This window comes from Fukomys damarensis, unplaced genomic scaffold (genome assembly GCF_012274545.1).
Source record: "Fukomys damarensis isolate Sample0158 unplaced genomic scaffold, DMR_v1.0_HiC HiC_scaffold_11, whole genome shotgun sequence".
In the NCBI taxonomy this organism is placed as follows: Eukaryota; Metazoa; Chordata; class Mammalia; order Rodentia; family Bathyergidae; genus Fukomys; species Fukomys damarensis.
Window position 1 is genome coordinate 2,624,449 of NW_022900923.1, and position 22,532 is coordinate 2,646,980.

A 22,532-nucleotide genomic window follows, 5' to 3' on the forward strand; every position below is an offset into this window, starting at 1 on the left:
CTAAATCGGTGTAATACTCCTTTTCTGGAGCATTATTTTGATTTTTTTTTTAATTGCAGTGAAATAGAAGCTACAGGATAAAAGAATCCAATTAAAGGTTTTAGACACTGCTGGTGTGTGTTTTTTTTTTTTTTTTTTTTTTTTTTAATCAAGTGTGATGCCTAAATAACATTCCTGTATGATTTACCCTAAGCGCTGCTGCCTGAAGGTGGGGTCTCCATGGGGAGAGGAAAACAGCAGTGGTGTTGCCTCTGGGAGGAGTCGGGTCCCTCAGCAGAGACGGCTGGGGAAAAGCTGACCTGAACTGACTTTCACTCTCAGCGGACAGTGTTCTCCCTAGCTTTTCTGTATAAAATACACATTTTAAAAAATACACTAGGCTAGAGGCAGAATTCCTGAAAAGTGGAATGTGGATAGAACAGGGTTTTGCCAGTTACTGTCCTGTCTTTTGGGAGAGGTAGAGTGCAGCCTCCTTAGCTCACCTGGTTTTAAAGAAACAAAGGCTCTGAAGGCTATTTCTAGTGTTCAGTCTAAAGGGAAGGACTGCATGGTTTTCCAGAGGTTTCGGGCTTACTGGGGGCCTGTCAGCTGTGTTTTATTTGTGCTTTACACATTTTTCTGATGGTGTCCTGGGAAGAATAATTTATCTTTCCTGGAAATGTTATAGGAGTATTTCTGACTAGCATGACTTTCTGTTTTTAAAGTCTCTTAAATTTTGTAAATGCTGGTAGTGCATGCTTATGAAAAATTTTTAAAGAGCATAAAATTTAAAAGCAGCCTTACAGGGCCGAGGATTTAGCTCAATGGTGCTGCTGCCTGCCTTGCAAATGCAAGATCCTGAGTTCAATCCCCAGTGCCAAAAAAAAGAAGAAAAAAAAAAAGGCAGCCTTACAATTTTGTCCTCTTTTCCCACTTGAATAATTCAGTCTAAAAGATGGCACTGGGGATTCCCAGTGCCAAAAAAAAGAAGAAAAAAAAAAAAGGCAGCCTTACAATTTTGTCCTCTTTTCCCACTTGAATAATTCAGTCTAAAAGATACTAGATGGGGCCAAGCAAGGTAGGAATCTTCAGACATAAAAAAGGACCTGCAAGGGAACAGGTCAGTGATTTAGTTGCTTAACAGTAAAAAAATTATTGCTTAGAAAAAAGAAGCCACCACATAGTATATTGGGAAAAACTATTTACAACTCTCATGAAAAGGGCCAGTTTTCCTTGTGTGTAAGGAGAGTGTATAACTTTTAGAGAGCAGCAGGCCAGGAGGAGAAATCTACAGAGCAGCAGCCTGTTCCTAGGAAATTTGCTTAATTTTTATGCAAATGAGAATTTTTGTTAAGCAAATGAGAAAGTGCCTATTCTCATTTGTAAGAGAGATGTAGTTAAAAGTATACTAAGCCATCACTTTTCCAGTCTCCAATTCAGAGAGCAAGAGACAAAACTGAGAGATCAGTTGTTACTGGATTGACAAAGATCAAGAGTTAAGACTTTCTTCACAGTGGAACACGACTCTGCCATAAAGAAGTATAAGCTTGAGTTGTCTGTAGGAAAATGGAGGCACCTTGAGTGCAGTGTTACGTGAAATAAATCAGAGACACGGCTTAACTGCTGCATGGGAGGGGGAGGCGGTGGAAAGGGAACAAGATGCGCGGTGTAAAGTAACTCCCACAAGGAATGTAAGCTGCAAACGTGTTCTAACAAAAAACAAAAACTGAAGAAAGAGTTAAAACATCTTTTGAAATATCAGTGGGAAAGTGAGCACTTTGCCTCCTCCTGTGTGAATACGGTACGTGCGGGGCACATTTGAAAACGTCCAGCGACTCACTAATGCGCAGTCCCTTCGTCCAGCAGCTTCACTTCTGGGAACTTGTGTCACCGACAGACTCCCAAGCACATGCACTGACACATTCCTGGAGTTACTCACTGGGGTGTAGTGTGCAACAGCAAAAGATCGCAAGCAACACGAACGCCCCTCAGTCGGGCGTAGTTACACCTGCAGGACGTAACGCTTAGTATATGTGCAACCGTTAAAAACAGGAAACTAAATGTGGGACAAAGTCTGGGGTGTATGTTAAGGGAAGAGAGCAAGTAGTTAAAGTGTGTGTGTTGTACTGTTCTGTGAGGGGAGGGTGAGGCACGCACGCGTGTATACAGAGAGGGTCTCGGGAAGCACACGCGAATGGGAGCCGCGTCGGTCATCCGTAGAGGGGACAGCTAGTGGCTAACTGTAGGAGCATGGGATTTTCCAAAGAAGACCTGTGTCTGCTGTTCACATTTTCACTGTGGGACTTCCCCACGCAGCAAATATCCAGTTAGAAAGCAAGAAGCTTCACATACTTTTATAGACCCCTGCAGCCATCATGACAATCATCAGGTGTGGCATTTCTCTTCGTCTGGAGGAAGACGCAGCAGCTGTCTGTACAGAGAGTTATGTGCCGGTCACTAGTACAGACTCGTTCCTGGACTGATCCCTGTGTATCACTCCTCCGATGCTGTGCTTTTTCATATTTAAATTTGTGTTCGTATTCAAAGCTGAGATGTGTTTATAGTATTTTATTTGTTGGTCATCTTTGACATATTTTGATAAGAAATATAAAACTCTCCAAAGGAATTGAGAACCCTCAAGACAACAAAAAAAGAATGGAGAACCTTGCATTTTTCTTTTTTTCCCTCTCCCTGCCCCTCAAGGCAGGCAAGCCGAGTTGAAATCCTTTTGATAGTGTTGCATATTTACGGTAATTGCACTTTTACCCACAGGAAGAAGAAGGGAGTACTTGCAAGACACGGAAAACTTCCTGGCTTCAAGATTGCGTTTTATCTTTGTCTCCAACCAGCGACCTTATGGTCATAGCTCGGGAACAGAAAGCTGTGTTTCTAGTGCGTGAGTAACAAGTTATTTTGGGGGACCTTTATTTTCATGCATAGACCTGAGCAGAAAAGTGATTGGATGGAGCAAGAAAGTCATTTCTGCTGTACGTATCGTACAGGGCGTTGGAAGACTGCAGAGCACTTTTACCCCCCTTTCCTTTCTTTTTCTCCTTTCTCCTTTCCTCTTTTCTCTTGAAACACTTGGGCTGTCAGTGGCACTTCAGAGGCTGCACGGGACATTCTCCAGTTCCTACGGGGACAAGTTCCCAGGCCCTCCTTTCTTCCAGTTGCCCCTTTTATTGGCACGTGTGTGTAGCAGGTAATGGTTGCATCCGTCCTTGGGGGCAGACCCTTAGATGAGTGGAGCGATTTCTAGCCCGTCTGAAGACTCACACTGCTCCGGCCTTTTATTGGGACATGAGTTTGCAGCTCGTAAAATTTTTGTTGAAAGTTAAATTTATGATTTGGGAAATATATGGAATATGAAAAACTTCATTGATCAAGATAAGGTTATATATAAAATGGCCAGGAGACAGTCTTACAAAGTAAATTTATCCCTCGTAGTGTAAGTGTGATGGAAAAATTTTCTGTGCTATCTGAAGATAAAAGTAATCTTAAAAATAAAATATGTAGGGTGATGTATAAGATTAATAACTTTATTCTGTAAAACCTATGACGACTTTATACGAGTTTAATCAGAAGAACAAGAGGCTAAAGGCTAGGAGACCAGGTGATAGCATAAAATGTCTTTAAAAATTTAAAGCATCATCTTGTGTTTAACTATAAAAACACCCAAGTCAGTTAATACAGAACTTTTGTTTTCAGAACTTTTATATTTTGTACTCCTCTAAAGAGAAAGAGCAGAGTTTATAAATTACTATCTTAGTGTACTATAAGGTTACTTTATATGGTATCTTAATTTTTCAGCAAAATGGAAACATAGTGATAAAGGAAAAGAAGAAATGCAGTTTGCTGTGGCTTGGAGTGGTTCTTTAAGTGTCGAAGAAGGGTAGGCACCAGTTACTTTTTTTGTTTCTCTGTGAATTAAATACAGATGTGAAATTGACTTGTAACTGAATCTATTAAGAAGCTTTATCATGTGAAGTTATTTAAATGTATGTGTATCCCAACTTTAAAAGTTATAAACAATGATTTTCCCAGCAGATTTTTATTTTACTCATGTGATTTATTTTTAAGTCCATTTTGAAGATTAGAGTTCAGAAAGAATTCATGAAACCCTCTTTGTATCCTGCCTGTCTTCTCCCCCAGTTCTCTGTAGCTAAATCTAGATGCCAAGGGTGGTCGTTTTCCTAGCTCTGGGCTTGTACCCCTCAAGTGCTGCATTAATTCCCAAAGCTCTCACTTACTCCAAGAAGTCCAGAGTGTGCCTTAAGTCTCCTGCCGAGCTGGTGAGACTTGGAGAACCGGGCTCTCTAGCATGGCCAGGTGACGGGGCTGCCACATGGGCCCTGGGGCAAGAGTAGCGTCCAGTTACATTTCTGTGATTGGAAGCTGCCGAGAAGAGTCAGGAGGCCTCTCAGACTTGATCCGTCAGGTGGAAGTGCCCGGCACATTGGAGATAGTGAGATGTTTTCCATTCTTACCAAGAGAAGCCGTATGTTTCATTTTATCAAAGCATTTTACGCAAATTAAAATGTCTCGTCATAAATGAACAACAGTAAACGTGTTACTTTAAAAATGGACAAGACTGATTTAATTCAGTGCTTACCTTGTGACGTGTGGGGCGGGAGTGCTGGTGATTTCTTCCTAAGCTGATGGTGTCCTGAGATTTGCGGAGTTAACAAAGCCCAATCTGTAGGAGCAGTTTGGATTTCAGGGCTGTGTGTGAGCTCCTGACGATATCTACAGTCTGTATATCGGGGGAAACATCTTTCTTTAGGTAGCGTCAGCTCTAATATGTACTTAGGAAAATGGCTAAAAGGGCAGTTGTACGAATTAGAGAAGAAAGGTGCTAGTTAAAGTACAGAAGTCCTTGACATGACACATCCTGTGGGGGCCAGAGCCCAGGGTTCGAGTGCTTATCTGTGCATACAGGGTCCTGGCTTAGGCGCGTCTCCATGTCGTGTGACTGTCCCTGCCCTCCCCTCTGCCCATCCCTGGTCTAAGATGAGGCTGGTCATTTGAGACGTTACAATTCTGATACAGTCGGTGGTGTACGTAGTGTAGTAGTATAAGTAGTCTTGCTTTCTTTCATGCTTTTTGAAGACAGCACAGAGTAAATACTGTTTTTTCTTAACTTGGAATGAATATATTATACCTTATGTGAATGAGCTTTACGGTGGAATGTTACTATACATCAAACAGAACTGAGCACTTACTGTGCTTTACCCCCACACTGTGGAGAAATAAGAGTAATTGCTAAGGTCACTGGATAGGCGTAAAATTTTGATTTTGACTTGCTTTTGTTCTCAGAGAATATGTGACTAGTGCTCTGTGCATCCCACTAGCAAGCCAGAAAAGGTAAGGGGGAGCGCGGGCTCTCTGTGGCCTTTGCACAGACATTTGGGCAGTCTGGTCAGGAGCTGTGTTTGTGACAGGAGTTCCACGGGGCGCCCTGACTGGACCTGCATCGTGGTGGGTTTTACTTCAGGTTACGTTCGCTTCTACACTGAGGTGAGTTGAGTTTCCAGCAGTTGGCTGCATTACCTGTATGCGTCCCCGTTTACTCGCTGTGACTTAGTTTCCTCCTCTTGCAAAGGAGTCGTGATGCCTGTGGGGGTGGTGGCGGGAACAGCCTGGGCCTCCTGGTGGAAGATTCAGAGAAGAAAGCTGGTTCTGAAGAGAGAACACGAGTGGCTCTGCCTGGCGTGCCGTCCAGTGTGCAGGGAAAAAGCGGCGCCTCTCTGTGCTTCCTCCCAGACTGGCGTGCTCCTGCTCGCACAGCTGCTGAACGAGGACATGGTGCTCCAGCTGAAATGCAGGACCTACGAGATCCCCCGGCACCCCGGCGTCACCGAGCAGGTACTGTGGGCACACAGGCTGGCGGGCAGGGTTGCGCCTGGCCTGGGCCCTGCCACTCTGCAGGAAGCTTTGATGTTTCCGTCTGAGGCTCGCCAGCTGGTCTGGCTCCTGTAGCTGCATGCAGGATGCCGTCTGGCTCTTACATTTCAACGAAATACTCCATTTCATTTTACAGTAAAATACAAGAAGCCAACAGGTTTCTCAGTTTTAGACTTTAACAACTTAAAGCAAAAATATGGTATTATATAACATATCTTTTTTAAATTTTTACTTAAGTTCTGATCTTAGTACAATACCTTGTACTTAACTATTTCGCAGAAAAATACTGTTTTAGTGTATTGTGAAAAAATATATTTATTGAAAAATTTGATTGAGAAAACAATATTCAGTATGTAAGGCTTTCACTTCTGCCTAGATGCCTGGTAAGATTTCAGTTGTAGGGCTGGGGATGTAGCTCAGTGGCGCCATACCTGCCTGGCAAATATTCAAAACAAGGTTCTGAGTTCGAGTCATGGTTCCAGAAAAAAAATATTTCACTTGTACCACAGCCTTGTATTCAAAAGATAAGTACAGCATAGGGCCGCTTTGACTGCTTTTATTTGCTTTGCAGTGTTCACAGTCGAAACTGTGTAGTGCGCTTCCCTTTCTTGCATTTCTTGGATTCCAAAGGGTTTCAGGTCATGTGTTGTACATGTGGGAGGCTGAAACTGAATGATACCTGGCCTGGCGCCGTAGAAGAAGACTGCGTGTCTAGTAAGAGAGATTAGTTTAATGTCCCTTAGTACCTGTGAGTGAACTGAGGATGAAACAATACCTACTTGCTAATTCACATGAACAGAACCAATTCTATACAGGTTAGAGCAGGGGCAGCTCAATTAGGACTAAGAAAGTTTCATGGAGCAGGTGAGATTTCACTTAATCCATGGATGATAGGCATGGGATTTAATTAATTGGAATTAAGTGGAAAAGAGGGAGGGTATCAGGTATGTCAGAGGAAAGTGAGAGAAGATTCGGATAAAGGAAGGGGTGTGTGTGCTACAACAAAGAAACCTGTGCCAGGAAACGGAGAGACCCTGGACGGGGCCACACTGTGCTCGACTGGGAGGAGAGAAGCTCCCGGGGTTCCTGAGCAGGAAGTGCTGGGCAACAGACCCTTGCTGCGGGATGACCCTCTGGGCAGGGCGGGGAGAGAGGACAAGGACAGAAGCCCCGCTGAAGAAGCAGGCAGCAGGAGCCAGAGAAGCCGTTCACGAGCATCGCGGGCGGACCTGGAAGAGGGGAATGAATAGAGCTCATTAGACGTGGTTCGGAGCACACCGAACTCAGAGCCGTGGCGGGGAATATGGTGAAGACGCAAGTGTTGGGGTAATGGTGCAGAGCTTCTGTGAGGCCAGGCGCCGGGGGAGGTGGGGCAGCAGAGCTGCAGCGGGAGACTCACGTCTTGGTGACGTTCATCGGAGGGCAGAGGAGGAGACGGCAGTCACACCAAAGATAAAGATCTGTAAGTTCAAGGTGTCTCTTGACAAACTCCATTTTCCACACATCCACTGGAGGTTGAAGGGTCTTTAAAACTCTGGGCCTGGTTGTGTCTGTCATGCTGTTAGGCCTGATGGGACATCACCTGACACTTAAATATTTGCTTGTTCTTTGCGTGGACCAGAAAGCCTTCATGTGGCTCTGGGTGCCGTGTGAGCCCCCAGGCCTGGTCCCGACCTTTGTGTCTGCACCGGGAGCCTGACTGGCCTGCTTCCCACAGTCCCAGCCTGGCACAGGCCCAGGAACCTCTTCTCAGAGAGGCTCAGGCTGCACTTGGGCCCCCTGCCCGCCCATCTTGTCACCTTGCATGGTGACCACAGGCATGGGGCCCCTGGGGTCTGTGTAGTGCGTTCCTGGGCCTTTCTGTCTCAGCTGGTCGAGCCCGTGAGGAGGCACCCTCCCTGCATACGCGCCGTGTCAGCCTCGGCCCAGGGTCTCTATTTTAGCAGTCCATAGAGGAAGGGGCAGGGAGTCTCCAGAGAAGAAATGCCATAGGCCCCGAAGGCAGGAGAAAGTGTTGGGCCTTTGTGATCTGAGAGGTGTGAGGAGCGCACGGGACGATCGTGTTTCACCTGCCACGTCGGCAGAGCTGAAGGCGCGTAGACTGGTGGTCGTGATGGAGAAATGGGCATCGTGGTGTTACTGGGTTACGGACTGATAGGACTTGTGGCTGCGGAATAGTGATGTGTACGAAAAGGAAAGCCTGAAGGGGCTCACTGAACTGCTGAAGTGGCGCCCTGCGGACAGGAGCAGTGTGGGGACGAAGGGACATCTGTCGCAGCAACATCTGTGATACTAAAACGTGGCCATGAGTCACCCGGGACTTGTCCTGTCTGGGTCTAGGTGCTGAGGGTAGAGGGCACCAGGCGACTCCAGCTCCACACGGTGCCCTGGGACAGGCCAAGGACCAAGCCGTCACGCAAGAGACGTGGGCTGTGTGAGATGGAAGCTTGCAGCGGCCTGGCATCAGGCTGAGACCTGGGCAGGGACCGAGGGTGGCGGTGACGTCTGGAGGGAGGAGCCAGCGGCCTACGCATGGCCGAGGGCAGAGGTGTCACCCTCCTTCCTGCTGAAGCGGAAGTCTCGCCCATGGTTCTACTCCAGACGCAGTGGAAGCTGTGGGCTGCTTTCATCAGGACAGTGGTTTGGTCGCCTTGCTTCTGAAGTGACTGCTGTGTGGCACGTGGCTTGTGGAGAGCATGGGCGGAAGCAGGATGCCAAGTGAATGTCCATTGGGAAGAGCTGGTTAAGTAAAATTGGTTACATAGCTTGGCACAGTGGCGGAGACTCGTCCCTGCTACTTGGGAGGCTGAGGCAGGAGGATTGCTTGAGCCCAGGAGTTCAAGGCCAGCCTGGGCAGCATAGGGCAACCCAGTCGCAAAAAAAAAAAGAACAGTGTAGATCCAGGGGAAGCGATGGTTTGCTTATTTACGTAAGTGGAAACATAGCATTGGCATTATTGAGTCCTAAACACATAATAGAACACAGTGTGTGGTATGGGCTCATTCCAGGTGTATGGATATATGTGAGAATGTGCCTGGGACTTCTGCCGGCCTTGTTAGGTAGTGCTTGTATCTGTGCAGTGACTACTTTCTTTCTTTTTTTGCCCATTTTATTTTTAGTTTTGTTTTTTCCATTAAGTTTATTGGTACATTTAAAGCAAACAATACAGTTACATTTATCATGGGGATCTTGTGCCTTTACATGATCTCTCTTGGTTCTTGTTTTTTCCCCTTACCCCTGCCCTCCCTTCACCCCTTTCAACCTTCCCTGTTTACAGAGACTTTGTTTCCTTTTTTCACACTTTTTCTTTTCCCTTATTTCCTTTCTCCTCCCCTTCCCACTTCCTCTTTGGCCATTTTCTTTTTAATTTTTATGATACTGAAACATTTTTTGTTGGCCTTCCAATCTGTCCTGAGACCACTTTCCTGCCGTTTACAAGAGCTCATGTTTGAGAAGAATTGTAACTCTTTGGCAGAGTCATTCCGGAATTAATTTTCCATTTGTTTTTATTGTTCCACTGCCTGATACTGCTTTTGTATTGGACAGTCACACTACATTACTTTACATTATTCCTGATATTAGGTATTTAAAAAAAGCTATACTTATTTTCCAAATCTACTTGAGCAAAACTTATTATTTTTCCCTTTCTTCTTTAATAGAGTGAAGAACTGAGCATCTTATATCCAGCTGCCATTGTGACCATTGACGGATTTAGCCTTTTTCAGTCTCTTCGTGCCTGTAGAAACCAGGTAGCAAAAGGTACTTTTACTGGCAAGAAATACTAACTTGTTATGATGTTATTTTACTGAAGAGGCCTGGCCGCGGAACTAGTCAAGTCTTCTAAATGAACAGGGCCTTTGGTGCTTGATTGCTGCTGTGGACAGGAACCTGCCCTGATGGGCACTGAGGGCCGTGGGGGTCGTCTCGGGCGTCCTCACCGGCTCTTGCCGGGAGCAGGACTCGCACCTGCACAGAGGAACGCGGCTGTGCCTGACCACGTCTCACCGACCACGGCTCCCGGGCTGTGACTGCGCTGCCGCCTCCTCACCTAGCACTGAGGTGTCCTGTGCAGGGTGCGAGCCCAGCGGGAAGGTCGATGGGGCCTGAGCTTAAGGAGGCTCCTGGGCACTGCACTGCTAATGAAGAATCCTTGCTTTCTGCTCCTAGTTTTGTTTGGTTTGGTTTGGTACGGGGGATTGAACTCTGGACCTTGAGCTTGTGAGCAGGCAGCGGCACCACTGAGCTGCATCCCCGGCCCACCCCATAGTTTCCATTCAGACCCTGTTGCATTCTTGGAAGAGGATAATGGAGTCCATGGATTCAGGACGCCTTTGGCTATAAGGTGCAGTTATTCTGACACCAAGAGGAAAAACATGGTAATGCTAGTGAAATACACACCACTAATGACTTTTAAGGTCTCAGTTTTGGAGATATTGAAGACGAGGAAGGGAAGACAAGCTGCAGAGGCAGCAGCAGAAGCGGAGCTTCCTCCGTCCTTCCAGCTTAGGTGGGGAGCCTGGTGGCCCTTGGCTACTACCCTCAGGGGTTGAGATCATCTCGGAGGTGAATGCTTTCCTTGGGATACGTGTGCTACTTCACAAAAATTTCTAAATCCAGATTAACTGTAAGATGCAAAATAAACAATTTCTTCTAGGGGAAAAAATGCACCGTTTCTCTTGCATTGGAAAATTTTTCTGTTCATAGTAGGCTGTAACTGATAAAATTCTGAAGTTTGGGACATGTTCTTTTTAGTAGTGTGTGCTTGTTATTAGGTCAGAAAATCTTTGAGTTTTATACCTGTATTCATAATCTTTTTAATTGATTACGTTTAACCTACCATAAACATCATTATAAACATCATTTGTTTAAATTAGTCACCATTTATTTAAAAATCACCATTTAAAATTTGTCATAGTCATCATTTTAAATAGTCCCCATTAATTTAAAATAGTCACCATCAACACGTGATGCCCAAAGAGACTGGCAATGTTCTGTAGGTAAGAATTCCATTATTGAACTAGAAATGGATAATGCTGTTACAATTGGTGTTGTCAGAGCCGGGTGTGGTGGCGCATGCCTGTAATCCCAGCACTCGGGAGGCTGAGGCAGGAGCATTGAGAGTTTGAGACCAGCATGGGCTACATAGTGAGTTCCAGGGCAGTCTCAACTGCATAGTGAGACCCTGTCTCGAAAAACCAAAAAAATAAAAAATAAAAAAACAATTGGTGTTGTCAATCACCTGCTTTCACTGGTTTTGAATTCCTGTGTATTTGTGATGTAGAAGACTTGTGAGTCATTTTGTCTCTTAGGAAGAAAGGAACTAAGCCACTTCATGCTCTCTCATTGTAAGTCGCTCCAAAAAGAATTCTGGTGACTTAGAAACAGATGGTTGTGGCATTTATTTGACAATTTAGGAAAACTCTTTTGGTCTTCCTATCAAATCTTCAGTGTGTGGAGAATTATCTTTTCCTTTAGTAGCATGAACTTTTCATCAGAATTGATGATCAGAACACTGCTCTCTGTGGATGTGAAGTTGACTGAGAATGGGCCTGGTGTGAGCCCGTGGCCTGTGTCAGCTGTTGGTTTTCTCCTCTTACTCAGTAGGCAGAGGAACAAGGCTGTTGCACTTCTGCCCAGTCTGGCTGTGGTGGTGTGTCTCTGGTTTCTTAGTTTTTACTCAGCAAAAGCCCAGGTTGCCGCTCCCAGGATTTCCCGACTTTATCAAGTGGGAGAACCTGGTTCTCTGGGGTCGAGTTCCATCTGAATTCACCTCCATCTTTAGTGCTCTTCTAGGATTTTTAAGAGTCTTCTGGAGTTACCTGGGTGCCCCAAATCTCTTGAAATGTCCTTTTAAATGTCGGCATTCTGTGTCTGTTGCCATGGCAGAAAAACAAGGTTGCTATGCCTTATTCCCTTACTTTTCTTCTTTGTTAGTTGAAATTTTAGAATAACACGTATTATATATTCACTTATTTTTGTGGAACTTCATTTCATCGGAATTGTCTGATTTTTGTCTGACAGCTGCAGCGTCGGGCAGCGACAACATAGAGCCACCGCCCTTGGCTTATAAGAAGTGGGGTCTGCAAGATATCGACACCATCGTGGATCACGCCAGCATTGGTAAGTGCTGCCTGCGAGGCTCTTCAGCAGTTTTAATAGATTTAGTTTGCCCTGAGCAGCAGTATTTAAGTTGCTTCCTCTTTGACTTAGTTTTTCTGCCAGTGGTTATTGTCCATATCATGACTATACAAATCAGTCTTTTTAAACGCAATCCTAGAACCTGCAGAGTGTAGCTAAAAGCAGATTCCCTCCTGCAGCCAGTATCTGAGGGCTCTGGTATGAGGCAGGCGTCAGGAACACAGCCATGAGAACAGGCGGTCCCTGCTGGCCAGCCGTGAGAGGCGGTGGGAGGGTGTGCATGAGGACAGCTGCGGCGCCCAGCGGGGTGGGCGCAGCAGGGAGAGCAGCTTGGCTTCCATGGGGTTGAAGGCGTGACAAGGAGTCGGCCAGGAGGAGTGTGTGGAAGGCGTGCTGGCTGGTGGGCGTGGGTGCGGGGTGGGCGCTGCAGCGGGGCGTCCACATTTAAGGCCTCATCTTCCACCAGCTTGCACCTGAGTGCCTCCCTTCGGAGCTTCTCCCAGCCGTGCCGAGAGGCGCTGAGGTCTCTGAGCAGAGGCACAGCAGCGCCAGGACTGTGCCGTGGCTGGAGGAGAGGGGTCGGACTGGCAAGGACAGGGCCTTAACCCTGGCGGGCAGTAATGGGCTTCTCAATTAAGGAGAGTAGGGTGGAGAAGAAGAAAGTGCTTTTTAAAACCATATGTGTCTAGGGGCCGGGGACTTAGCTCAGCGGTTCGGTGGCCTGCCTCACAAGCGCAAGGACCCAAGTTCAATCCCCGGTACCAAAAAACAACAAAGCCTGCCTCAAGCGCAAGGACCCAAGTTCAATCCCCGGTACCAAAAAACAACAAAAACATATGTGTCTTCTGTCTGTGTAACACATGCTGGTTGAAAATTCAAATGCTACACAAATGTACAAAGAGAAAATTTCCTTAGACCCTACTTTCCAGAGGCCACCTTGGCCTTCGTAAGCATCCTTAGGCACTTTCCAGTGTGTGTGCAGTGTGCACACGGACATGTGAGAGAGAAATTCTCGCAAGTGGGATGGTGTGGTACCAGCTGCACTGAACCCTCTTCCAGTCTGTGCCTCGTGAAGCCGGTCACATCGTTTTTCTAGATGCCTGTCTCGTCAGCCAGATTCCCAACTCAAGACAGGCGGCCTCCTGAAAGAAGGAAACAAGTGAAGGCTTTTTCACAGAGGCGCTGTGGGTAGAGGCATGGCGTAGGAGAACCACCAAGGAGTAGTTCAGGGGCCCCAGGCCTCCCATGCCACAGTGGTACCACAGCTAGGTGGGAGAGACTCTGGCGCTGGGCAGCACCACAGCTTGGAGCCAGGGCTGCAGAGCAGGGCAGCTTGGCTCCGGAGCTGCAGCCAGCTCTCGGAGGAACCCAGGAAGTTGATGTCTTCTTCATTCTCCTTTCTCTTTTGGGTCGCCCGATGGGCTTCCCACCATGTGAGTTCAGCCCAAAGTTAGCCTGAGCCATGCAGACAGGCTGGGGGAGAACAGGGCGGACTGAGGGGCCCGCAGAAGGTGTCTGGCACACAGACTCCACTGTGGTACCCTGCACAGTCCTATAGTAAGTTCTCAGTGCTCTGTAATAAACCCCTTATCGCAAACATTCAGCATGAAAATGCTGTCGTCAAGATTCCAAAGTGTTGAGTTCAGTTCAGGGCACACTCCCTGCTCTGGTAATTAAACTTTGGAACATTGGAGCTGGCTAGGGAAAGTGTGTGGATAGAAGTTGTCCTTCTATTCTTTCATCCCCAGCCTACAGATGACTTCATAAAGGTCTGAAGCAGTCACCCAACAGATAAGTAGCTGTTATGGCCGAGGACAGGATCCGTGCCTGCAGACAAAGCAGACGGGACTCCCGCACTCCTGTGAGGGAGACAAACAATAAACAAGGGACCCAAGTGAGCGGCGGTGGCGTTGTCAGAACGCCACTGTAGTAGATAGCGCGAGGACAGTAGGCAGAAAGTTAGGACGGGAGGAGAGGGAAGGCATCTGCCTGGAAGGTGCACTGAGATGCGAGGGGCCAGGCGGGTGAGAGGAGGTGGGAGAGAAGCGACCTCAGGGTGCCCAGGAAGCAGAAGCTCAGCCCCTGGCCCGGCTGGAGAGTGGGGAATGGGGGCAGGCAGAGCGGGTACGGAGGGCCAGGCTGACCACACTGCACGCAGAGGAGGAAACTGGTGTGGGCGCTGGATCTGAGCGCAGCCAGAGCAGAGGGGAGGTGCGTGCAGGATTGAGGCGGCGGGCAGGGGAGGGGAGAGACGAGGTGGGTTTCTGCTTGATGAGTTCGTTAGTCTCTAGGCTTGAGCGGTGGAGTGGGCGATGAAGTGAGGCAGCGGGGAAGGGTGGGGGTGGACGGGTCAGGCATGCGCTCGGATAGGGGCAGCAGACCGGTGGGGTGCGGCGCTGGAGGTCAGAGGAGCAGATGTGAACTTGAACCGGCGGCGGGCGGTGGAGGTGCAGAAGGGTGGGGTCGCTGGGCCCCAGGACACCGAGCTCTCTGTCGACACCGCAGGTGCGCAGCTGAAGTGGGATGGGGAGGATGAAGGCCAGATGGGTAGGGTCAGGGTTAAGAACAAGTGTGTCTACTCCCTACTTCCAAAAATCACCAAAAAACTAGAAATAAGTAAAAGCACAGCATCTCCTGTTTTTAAAGACAAGGTATCACTGAGTTCAGAGTTGCCATCCTCCCGCCTCAGCCTCCCCAGCAGCCAGGATTACAAGTGTGCACCACTGTGCCCTGCGGTCTCCATTTTCCTCTTCCTTGAGCTTTGTGGTCATTTTTCCAGCTCCTTTGTAGACATTTCTGGATACCAGAATTTAACAGCCACTATTGGATTCTTGATTTCTTCCCATCAAACCTGCTTCCCCTTTTTCCCTTCCACCTCTTCCCTGTCCCGTCTTCTTCAGGGCCTCTCGCTGCCACCTCTGCCTGGGAGGCTGTGTCCAGCCTCTCACCGGCTTCTCCCGGTCTCCACCGGGCCCTCGGTTCACTGCTAATCTCGTCAGAGAGGCCTCTGGCCACTGGCATAGGCCTGGAGGGATCCGTGAGGTTGACCCTGGAAGTTCCAGTGTCTGAGTGTGGAAAGACTCAGGTGTTAGGAGAAACCCTAAAGGACAAGGTCCTGACAACTCCAGAAAATGGTCCCGGCTGAGAATAACTGCTTAGTGGGGATATTACATCAGTCTCCATAAAAACTGTGAATTTAAGAAAAAAACTGAGATGCAAGTGCATTGGAAAGATAGGTGCAAAAGAAGGCTATAAGTAGACTGTCACCTGAAACCCACAAAAAACGGTGCTAAAGTTGGTGACGACACAGTCATCCAGACTGCCATGTGTGGCAGGGTGCGGGGCAGAAGGCGTTTCCGTGGTGCTGCAGGGAGGGCGGCTGGAGGGCGGGTCTCCCTGGCGTGACCGCTGCTTTCCTTCCGGTCAGCAGGTTCGGAGTGAGCCAGGGGAGGGTGGGGGAGCAGGGCTCGGGGGGTCAGGAGTTTGAAAGTCACACTGCAGGCTCATCGCAGGGCTCGGCAGAACGCCTGGGACGGAGGCTGGGTGTCGGGTATGCTGGGAAGCAGGGCCGCAGACCACGCCGCGCACCCTGGCCGAAGCTGGCTGTGTCGGGAAGGGGTGGCTGGCGTTGTGGGAAGGCCAGAAGCAGGCAGCCGTTTCCTTAGCGTGAGAGCTGTTCCCCCAGTCTCACAGCAGTTCGTGCTTCCCGGGGTTGTGTGGGGAGGTACAGAGCAGCCCTTTTAAGCGTCTGCGGCAGGGCCCGTGCCATCATTCCAACCTTTGATGTCCTGGCAGAGGCAGGCATTGTGTAGACTGAATCTCGAATTCGTGAGTATGGAACAGGCATCTCGATCTCTTAGATTAGTCCAGCATTTACAGGATTTATTTGATTGGTTCAGTTCTTAAACCCAAGGAATAGTTTGCTTACGAACTTACGGGAAGGATTTCCTCCCGTGTTCTCCTCTTGAAGCAGGATGTGTGTTTTGGTGTTTGGGGCAGCGCAGAGGCGGTGTCTCCAGGTGGAAGCGTGTGGAGCAGCGGCTGTGTGAGGTGAGCCCTCCGGGGCTCTGTCTGCATCCCCCGCTGTCACCCGTCCATGTGCGCTGCAGTCGGGCAGTGGCCTTCCTTCCCCGCCTCTGAGCTCGTGTCCCCTCCCTGTCACCAGGCGAATGGAGAGGGCAAGCGTAGGGCGGTGTGCATGCTGTGGCTCTGCTCCAGAGCCCCGGGGAAATGCAGAGTGACCTTCCCTGTGAGGCGGGCTGGGCGGCCAGCGCAGATGACCGCCACCTCCGGAGTGCAGCTGGATAGTACGGAACGAGAATATAAAATACATAACCCTTTGACCCCACTCCTCTGTTTAAAAGAATTTATCATGCAGTAGACTTAAATAGCTGTGCAGGAACATATTAAGGAGGTGCACGCATGTGTGTGTACACGCCATGTGTGTGCACGCCGAAGGGCGAGACCCCGGCGGTCTGCGAGTGGATCCCACTGGCTCTGGGTGTCCAGGAAAGGAACCAGTGACAGGGCCTGAACACTTGGGCTCGTTAAGTCAGAGGAGCAAGGGCCGCACCTGTGCCTGCTGTGCTGTCATGTGGCCTGCGACGCCTCCTGCACAGACACTTGCTGCCGCCTCCAGGAAGTGACTGGGTGGCCGAGGGTACAGGTGCTTCATACATTTCTTGTGCCTTCTGATTTCGTATCTGTTCAGAAAAATTTTTCAGCTTTGTCTTCTAATATTTTATAGGGCAGAGAAATTACAGATGACAACTTTAATATTATGAACATTTGAACATTGATTTTGTAGTTTAAAAAAATGACTGTCTTACGCTAAGCAGTTAGCATGCTGAAGTAAAAGTATGGCATAGGAGAGCGTCCTCTCGGCGTGCTCTGATCGAGTGTCGTTGCTGTGTGTGCACCACAGGTATCATGACCCTGTCCCCTTTCGATCAGATGAAGACTGCCTCCAACATAGGCGGCTTCAATGCAGCGATCAAAAACAGCCCGCCTGCCATGTCGCAGTACCTCACTGTGGGCGCCAACCCGTTCACTGGCTTCTTCTACGCCCTGGAGGTAGGAGGCTGTCACTTGCCATGCATGGGCCACCGACCAGACGTGGACGTGGCATATAGACTTGGGGACAAACACTTGGAAAGATGAAGCGCTTTCCATTTCTGCATTTCAGATGAAGCTAACATTAGTCATATTTAGGGTCTCTTAAATTTCTTAGTAATCAGGGCCAGGGATTTAGCCCAATGGTTTTAGCACCTGCCTCGCAAGCCCAAGGACCCAAGTTCAGTCAGCAACAACAAAGAAAAATCCCTTTGTAGTCAGAAGGTTTTGGGGTCAGGGTTGGACAGATGTGTGTCTGGAGCCCTGCCTGCTCTCCAGCGGCAGACGCCAGTGCGACAGTCAGAGCTGATTGTGTCAGGCCACCAGGATGCAGCAGGCAGTTCTGGCAGCTGGTGTCTGTCGGTGGTGAGAACGGCTTCTAAGAGGGAAAAGTCAGTGTTGTGTTGCTTTTGGCAGCTCTTATTTCTCACTTAGAAATCAGCTTTCTCAGAATTGTCCAAACTGTGTTTTTGCTTTTATAAAAATATATACTTACTTTTAAAAAGGTGGGGGGGGCATCTGTGTGTAGAGAGCAAACCTGTAACTCATTAGAATGATGTCATTGTAATGGGACAGTTTCACATTTATTTTAATTAAATTGCAATTTAGAGAGAAACACTGACGATAAATAGAATGCAGACTACTCATGATTTTATTTTAAAACGAGAGAGATTTGCTTTTAAAAATATATACTTACTTTTAAAAAGGTGGGGGGGGCATCTGTGTGTAGAGAGCAAACCTGTAACTCATTAGAATGATGTCATTGTAATGGGACAGTTTCACATTTATTTTAATTAAATTGCAATTTAGAGAGAAACACTGACGATAAATAGAATGCAGACTACTCATGATTTTATTTTAAAACGAGAGAGTTGAAACTTTATATTGTATTGCTGGCGGAATAAAGGCCTTGCCATCTAAGGAGCTGAGTTGCTGGTGCAGGCTTTACGGCTTTTCAAGGCACCCTGAATCGTGTTTTCTTTGGAAAGAAGGTCTGTTCTTTGTAGCTGCCAAGTCCTCTCTCATGTCCTGTTTTTCAGGGAAGCACACAGCCACTGTTATCTCACGTTGCACTCGCAGTTGCAAGTAAACTCACTTCTGCTTTGTTTAATGCTGCCAGGTAATTAACCAAAACTAGCTGACTTTATATGGTTTGGTTTTAACTTACATTTTGGTATCCTCAACTGTAACCCCTGAAAGCTGTAGTTATATTCTAAATGTTCTTCCTCTTCAGTGGTTGGCTTGGTTGGAAAAGCAAGCACGAAGAAGAAGCTGTCCAGAGGCAAAAGCCAAAGGTGGAACCAGCTACCCCATTAGCTGTAAGGCAAGTCTGCCCGCTGCCAACGGCTTGGGACTGGTGGGGTGTGCGTGACAGCTGAGTGGTCCCAGCTACTCGACAGGCTGAAGCAGGAGGGCTGCACGTTTGAGGCTAGCCTGAGCAGCTTACCAAGAGCTTGTTGCAAATAAGAAATAGGAGGCCTGGAGATGCAGCTCCATTGGAAGAGCACCCCTGGGTCCATCCCTGGTACCACCAAGAAAAGATACATAGGAGGAAAGGAATGTAGAAGACAGAATTAATAATTCCCATCACACTGGACCTGTGCTGCGCTCACTGCATGTTTCTTTGGTTTGGCCAGGTGTAGCTTGTGCACCGCAGCTCTCTGAAGGGTTGGTTGGGTCAAGCTGCAGCTCAGGCAGAGCGCCTGCCTAGCGTGTGGAGCCCCAGGTCCCACCCCTGGTGCCGCACAGTAAAGGAAGGGCTGGGCGCAGCTCAGCATGAGGCCCTGGGCTCCGTAGTGCCCACTACCACCCCTTGCCCCCCAGAAAGAAGAAAGGAAGGTCCTGAGCTTCTGAGAAGCATTTGTGTGAACTCCCAGGAGGAGTGGTCACAGCTGCCTTCCTGGGAGCAGGCACCCAGGACGCACTGGCGCCTGCTCTGTTGCAGATGTCTGGAAACTTAGTCCACAGTGCTGCAAACTATGGTGGTGATAGCTGTGAAGTTTCTCTTTTAAAAAGTGTAGTTTTTCACTAAGCTCTTGGAACTTAAAAGGCAGCGCACATCTAAGCTCTCTGCAGAACACTAGGTTGTGCCTTCTGGTTTGCTTTCAGCAGTGCATCCATGAGGGTTTTTATGATGGAGGGAGGCAGGATTTTTGCTTGGTTTTGTTTTTAAGTCTCTTCTTATTATCTAATATAAAATACAAATACGCTCCCCTCTTTTTAAAGATGTTCTTTAATGGTAGAAAGCCTACTAATAGTTAATAAAACTTACTGAAGTTTATCTTCTCAGATTTTTATCTTATTTTAAAATGTTATAATATCTTACATTTCTTATATTCGCTTAACAATCAGGAAATTAGCCAAATGGCCCTTTGTAGCTCAAATTTATATAGCAAAACTTAGAGAGTCCTAGTCCTTTTTTCTATACTTTCTTTAGTTCTGAAAAGATTAATTATAACTACAGTGTAGTAGTGAACATCTTTAGTTGAAGCACTTCGAGGGCTGAGGCAGGAGGATTGAAAGTTCAAGGCCAGCCTGGACCACATAGGCTGTCTCAGAGTGAAAAAAACGGTTCATTGTAGACCACTAGCAGCTTGGCAGTAACTATTAGAAAAAGGAAAGTTTTTGTTTTAAGCAGATAAATTGGTATCAGCAGTAGTGCCTCCCATCAGAAAAGAACAGATTAGGAACAAGAAAAAAATAGACAAAAGATATTTGGGAGCAAAGCACTTTGAGATTTAATTGGCTGTAAAGAGTTTCTTTGCCTTGCCTCTTACCAAGGAAATACAGCTATATCTATATCTCTCTATATATATCTCTATATCTATATAGAGATATATAGATATATTTTTGGTACTGGGGATCAAACTTGGGTCCTTACACTTGCAAGGTAGGCGGTGGAGCCACTGAGCTAAATCCCCAACCCATACAGAGTTATAATTGATGTTCTCTAAAGGTATGTAACTTTGGGCATCTATGTTGAAAGCCTATATAGGATTGTGTTTTAATCCATTTTATATTGCAGATGTCACTTGTGAATAATAAATTATCCAGATAAGGTTCATCTTTCTTTATGTAAGAACATACAGTCTGTTCTGATTATGCATTTCATTATTGTATCACTCATTTTTTTTTTAAGACCAGAAAGTGATTTTTCTTTTCTTTTAAATAACAGGTTTGGGCTTCCAGATTCTAGACGCCATGGTGAAAGCATATGTTTGTCCCCATGTAACACGCTGGCAGCAGTGACAGATGATTTTGGCAGAGTTATTTTATTGGATGTAGCTAGAGGAATTGCAGTGCGCATGTGGAAAGGTACTTTACGAAAATCCAGAAGACCCTGCGCTGATTTTTTGTCCCAGTAGGGGGCAGTGTTTCACCATGGGCATTGGCGCTTTCTCTCACCTGCGCTCAGGTAGAGCACTTGGCTTAGCTGTCCCTGCTGAGTCCGCTCCTTCGCTCACCTCCTGGGCGCTTCCACCTACCTGTGTGCACCCAGCTCTCCCAGGCAGGTTCTGAGCTCAGTGGAGCCCCCCTTGGGCAGACATTCTCCCACATCTGGATGGCCAGTTAAAGGCGGCTCGGTCTCTTCATGGCTTGGGGGTCTGCTCATGGTGTCGGTGCCAGTTCTGGTCGGGACACATCAGTGTGGCCCCCCTTGGGTTCGCGGGACACACCTGCCAGCTCGGTCCGTCAGCTCAGAGAGAGCCCGTGGAGTGGGCTGTCAGTGTGAAGAGTCACGAACTCAAGACAGTTGTCACTGCACCAGATGGGGGCCACCACCACTGCCATGAGCTGCAGGGACGGCAGAGTCTCCCCCTCCACGCACTCTGTGTCCAAGGAAATAAGTTTCAGAGAGGCGTGTCACATCTCCTTGGTGGCCGTCTTCTCACAGCGTCACAGCTATTCTGAGCAAGATGTGTCCAAGTGGCCAAGAAGACTCAGCTGTGCCCACTGCCGCACCCACCATGGCGACCGCGCACTGGCCTGGCCTGTCTTGGTGGATGCTGCCATCTGTGTCCTGTCCCTCGTGTGGAGGCCTGAGGCCCTGTGAGGACGGAGGACAGTGTGGCTACTTCTTGCCTGTCACACACACAACTTCCTCGGTCACTGCGGCAGTTTTGCCTCTGTCTGCAGCCACCAGCGGGCGCCAGTGGCAGGAAATTGATCTGATCTTTTGCTTCTGTCTTCATTAGGCCTTTATTTTAAAGACAAAACTGGTCATCTTCCAGAGTGTTGTAGGCGGGAATCCCAGAGAGAAGGAAGGAGCGGGAGCAGGGCACAGGGTGGAGAGGCCACCAGGGCTGCGGTGCGGGCTGGGATCCTGTCGTCCCTTCTGTGTGCTGTCGTAGCTTTTCGGACAGGTCGGTGCCTAACCAGCTCCCTTCTGCTGTCCCCCAAGGGTACCGAGATGCACAGGCTGGCTGGGTGCAGGTGGTGGAGGACCTGCAGGAGCGAGCGCCGGGCAGGGAGGACTCCTCCCCCTTCAGGAGCAGCCAGGGGCCCAGCCGGGTGGCCCAGTTCCTCGTGATCTACGCACCTAGGAGGGGGATTCTGGAAGTGTGGGCCATGCGGCAGGGGCCTCGCGTCGGGGCCTTCAATGTGGGGAAGCACTGCAGGTGAGCGTGGCCAGGTGTGCGGGGGTGCTGAGCGCGGTAACTGTGCCTGCAGTTTGTCCTGGGCGCCTGGTGTACAACGGAAAGACAGGAAGGACACAGAGAGGCCGCGCTCACTCAGTGCAGCCACCCATCCCTTCCTTACGCACAGAAGGAAAGGTCCCTCCCAGGGCCAGAGTCCCGAGCTTGTGTCCGTCCGGCCTGTAGCACTTGTCCGAGGAGGAGCCCTGCCAGTCCGTCCTGCTCTCCCGCGATTGGGCCCAGCCTCGCCTGGAGGAGGAAGTGCGCTTCCCTAGCGGGGAACAGCGACTCTGGCCTCTTCCTTTTTTAACATCTTCACTGTTCTGTGTGTGTGTGTGTGCTTTCCTTAGGCTGCTGTACCCTGGCTATAAAATAATGGGCTTAAACAGTGTCACCAGCCAAAGCTGGCAGCCACAGACGTACCAGATCTGCCTCGTGGACCCCATGTCAGGGAGCGTGAAGACGGTGAACGTGCCCTTCCACTTGGCGCTGAGGTAAGGCGTGGGCTTCGGGGTTCCATGGAGGCGGTGGGGGCGGGGAGCAGCATCACGTGCTGTTGTTGCAGTGACAAGAAGAGCGAGCGCGCCAAGGACATGCACCTCATGATGAAGCTGGCGGCACTGCTTCGAGCGAGGCCTGGCCCGGGTAGGTGTCGGGACAGGGAGGGTCCCGGGCAGCGTCCCCCCGTGCCTGTGCGGGGTGCTGTGGGGGCAGGCGTGCCGAGCTGCAGGCTGCTGGAGGCCGCGGCCCCCGTTCTTCTGT

General features: G+C 48.7%; 1 protein-coding gene and 1 non-coding gene across 2 annotated transcripts in view; both read left to right on the forward strand.

Moving 5' to 3' along the window:
• Rab3gap2 (RAB3 GTPase activating non-catalytic protein subunit 2) overlaps positions 1-22,532 on the forward strand; it is a 66,380-nt gene that overhangs the window by 23,125 nt on the left and 20,723 nt on the right. The window contains exons 5-18 of the mRNA XM_019210412.1: positions 2,752-2,875; positions 3,790-3,871; positions 5,296-5,343; positions 5,421-5,496; positions 5,743-5,844; positions 9,543-9,642; positions 11,905-12,003; positions 16,946-17,094; positions 18,174-18,253; positions 18,368-18,457; positions 20,309-20,448; positions 21,536-21,752; positions 22,121-22,264; positions 22,336-22,415. Coding sequence (XP_019065957.1) covers positions 2,752-2,875; positions 3,790-3,871; positions 5,296-5,343; positions 5,421-5,496; positions 5,743-5,844; positions 9,543-9,642; positions 11,905-12,003; positions 16,946-17,094; positions 18,174-18,253; positions 18,368-18,457; positions 20,309-20,448; positions 21,536-21,752; positions 22,121-22,264; positions 22,336-22,415 — 1,531 coding nt within the window. The remainder of the gene's footprint in view (positions 1-2,751; positions 2,876-3,789; positions 3,872-5,295; positions 5,344-5,420; positions 5,497-5,742; positions 5,845-9,542; positions 9,643-11,904; positions 12,004-16,945; positions 17,095-18,173; positions 18,254-18,367; positions 18,458-20,308; positions 20,449-21,535; positions 21,753-22,120; positions 22,265-22,335; positions 22,416-22,532) is intronic.
• Positions 13,648-13,778, forward strand: LOC117285617. The gene has a single exon (XR_004516701.1). It is a non-coding gene; the product is annotated as a small nucleolar RNA SNORA36 family (small nucleolar RNA).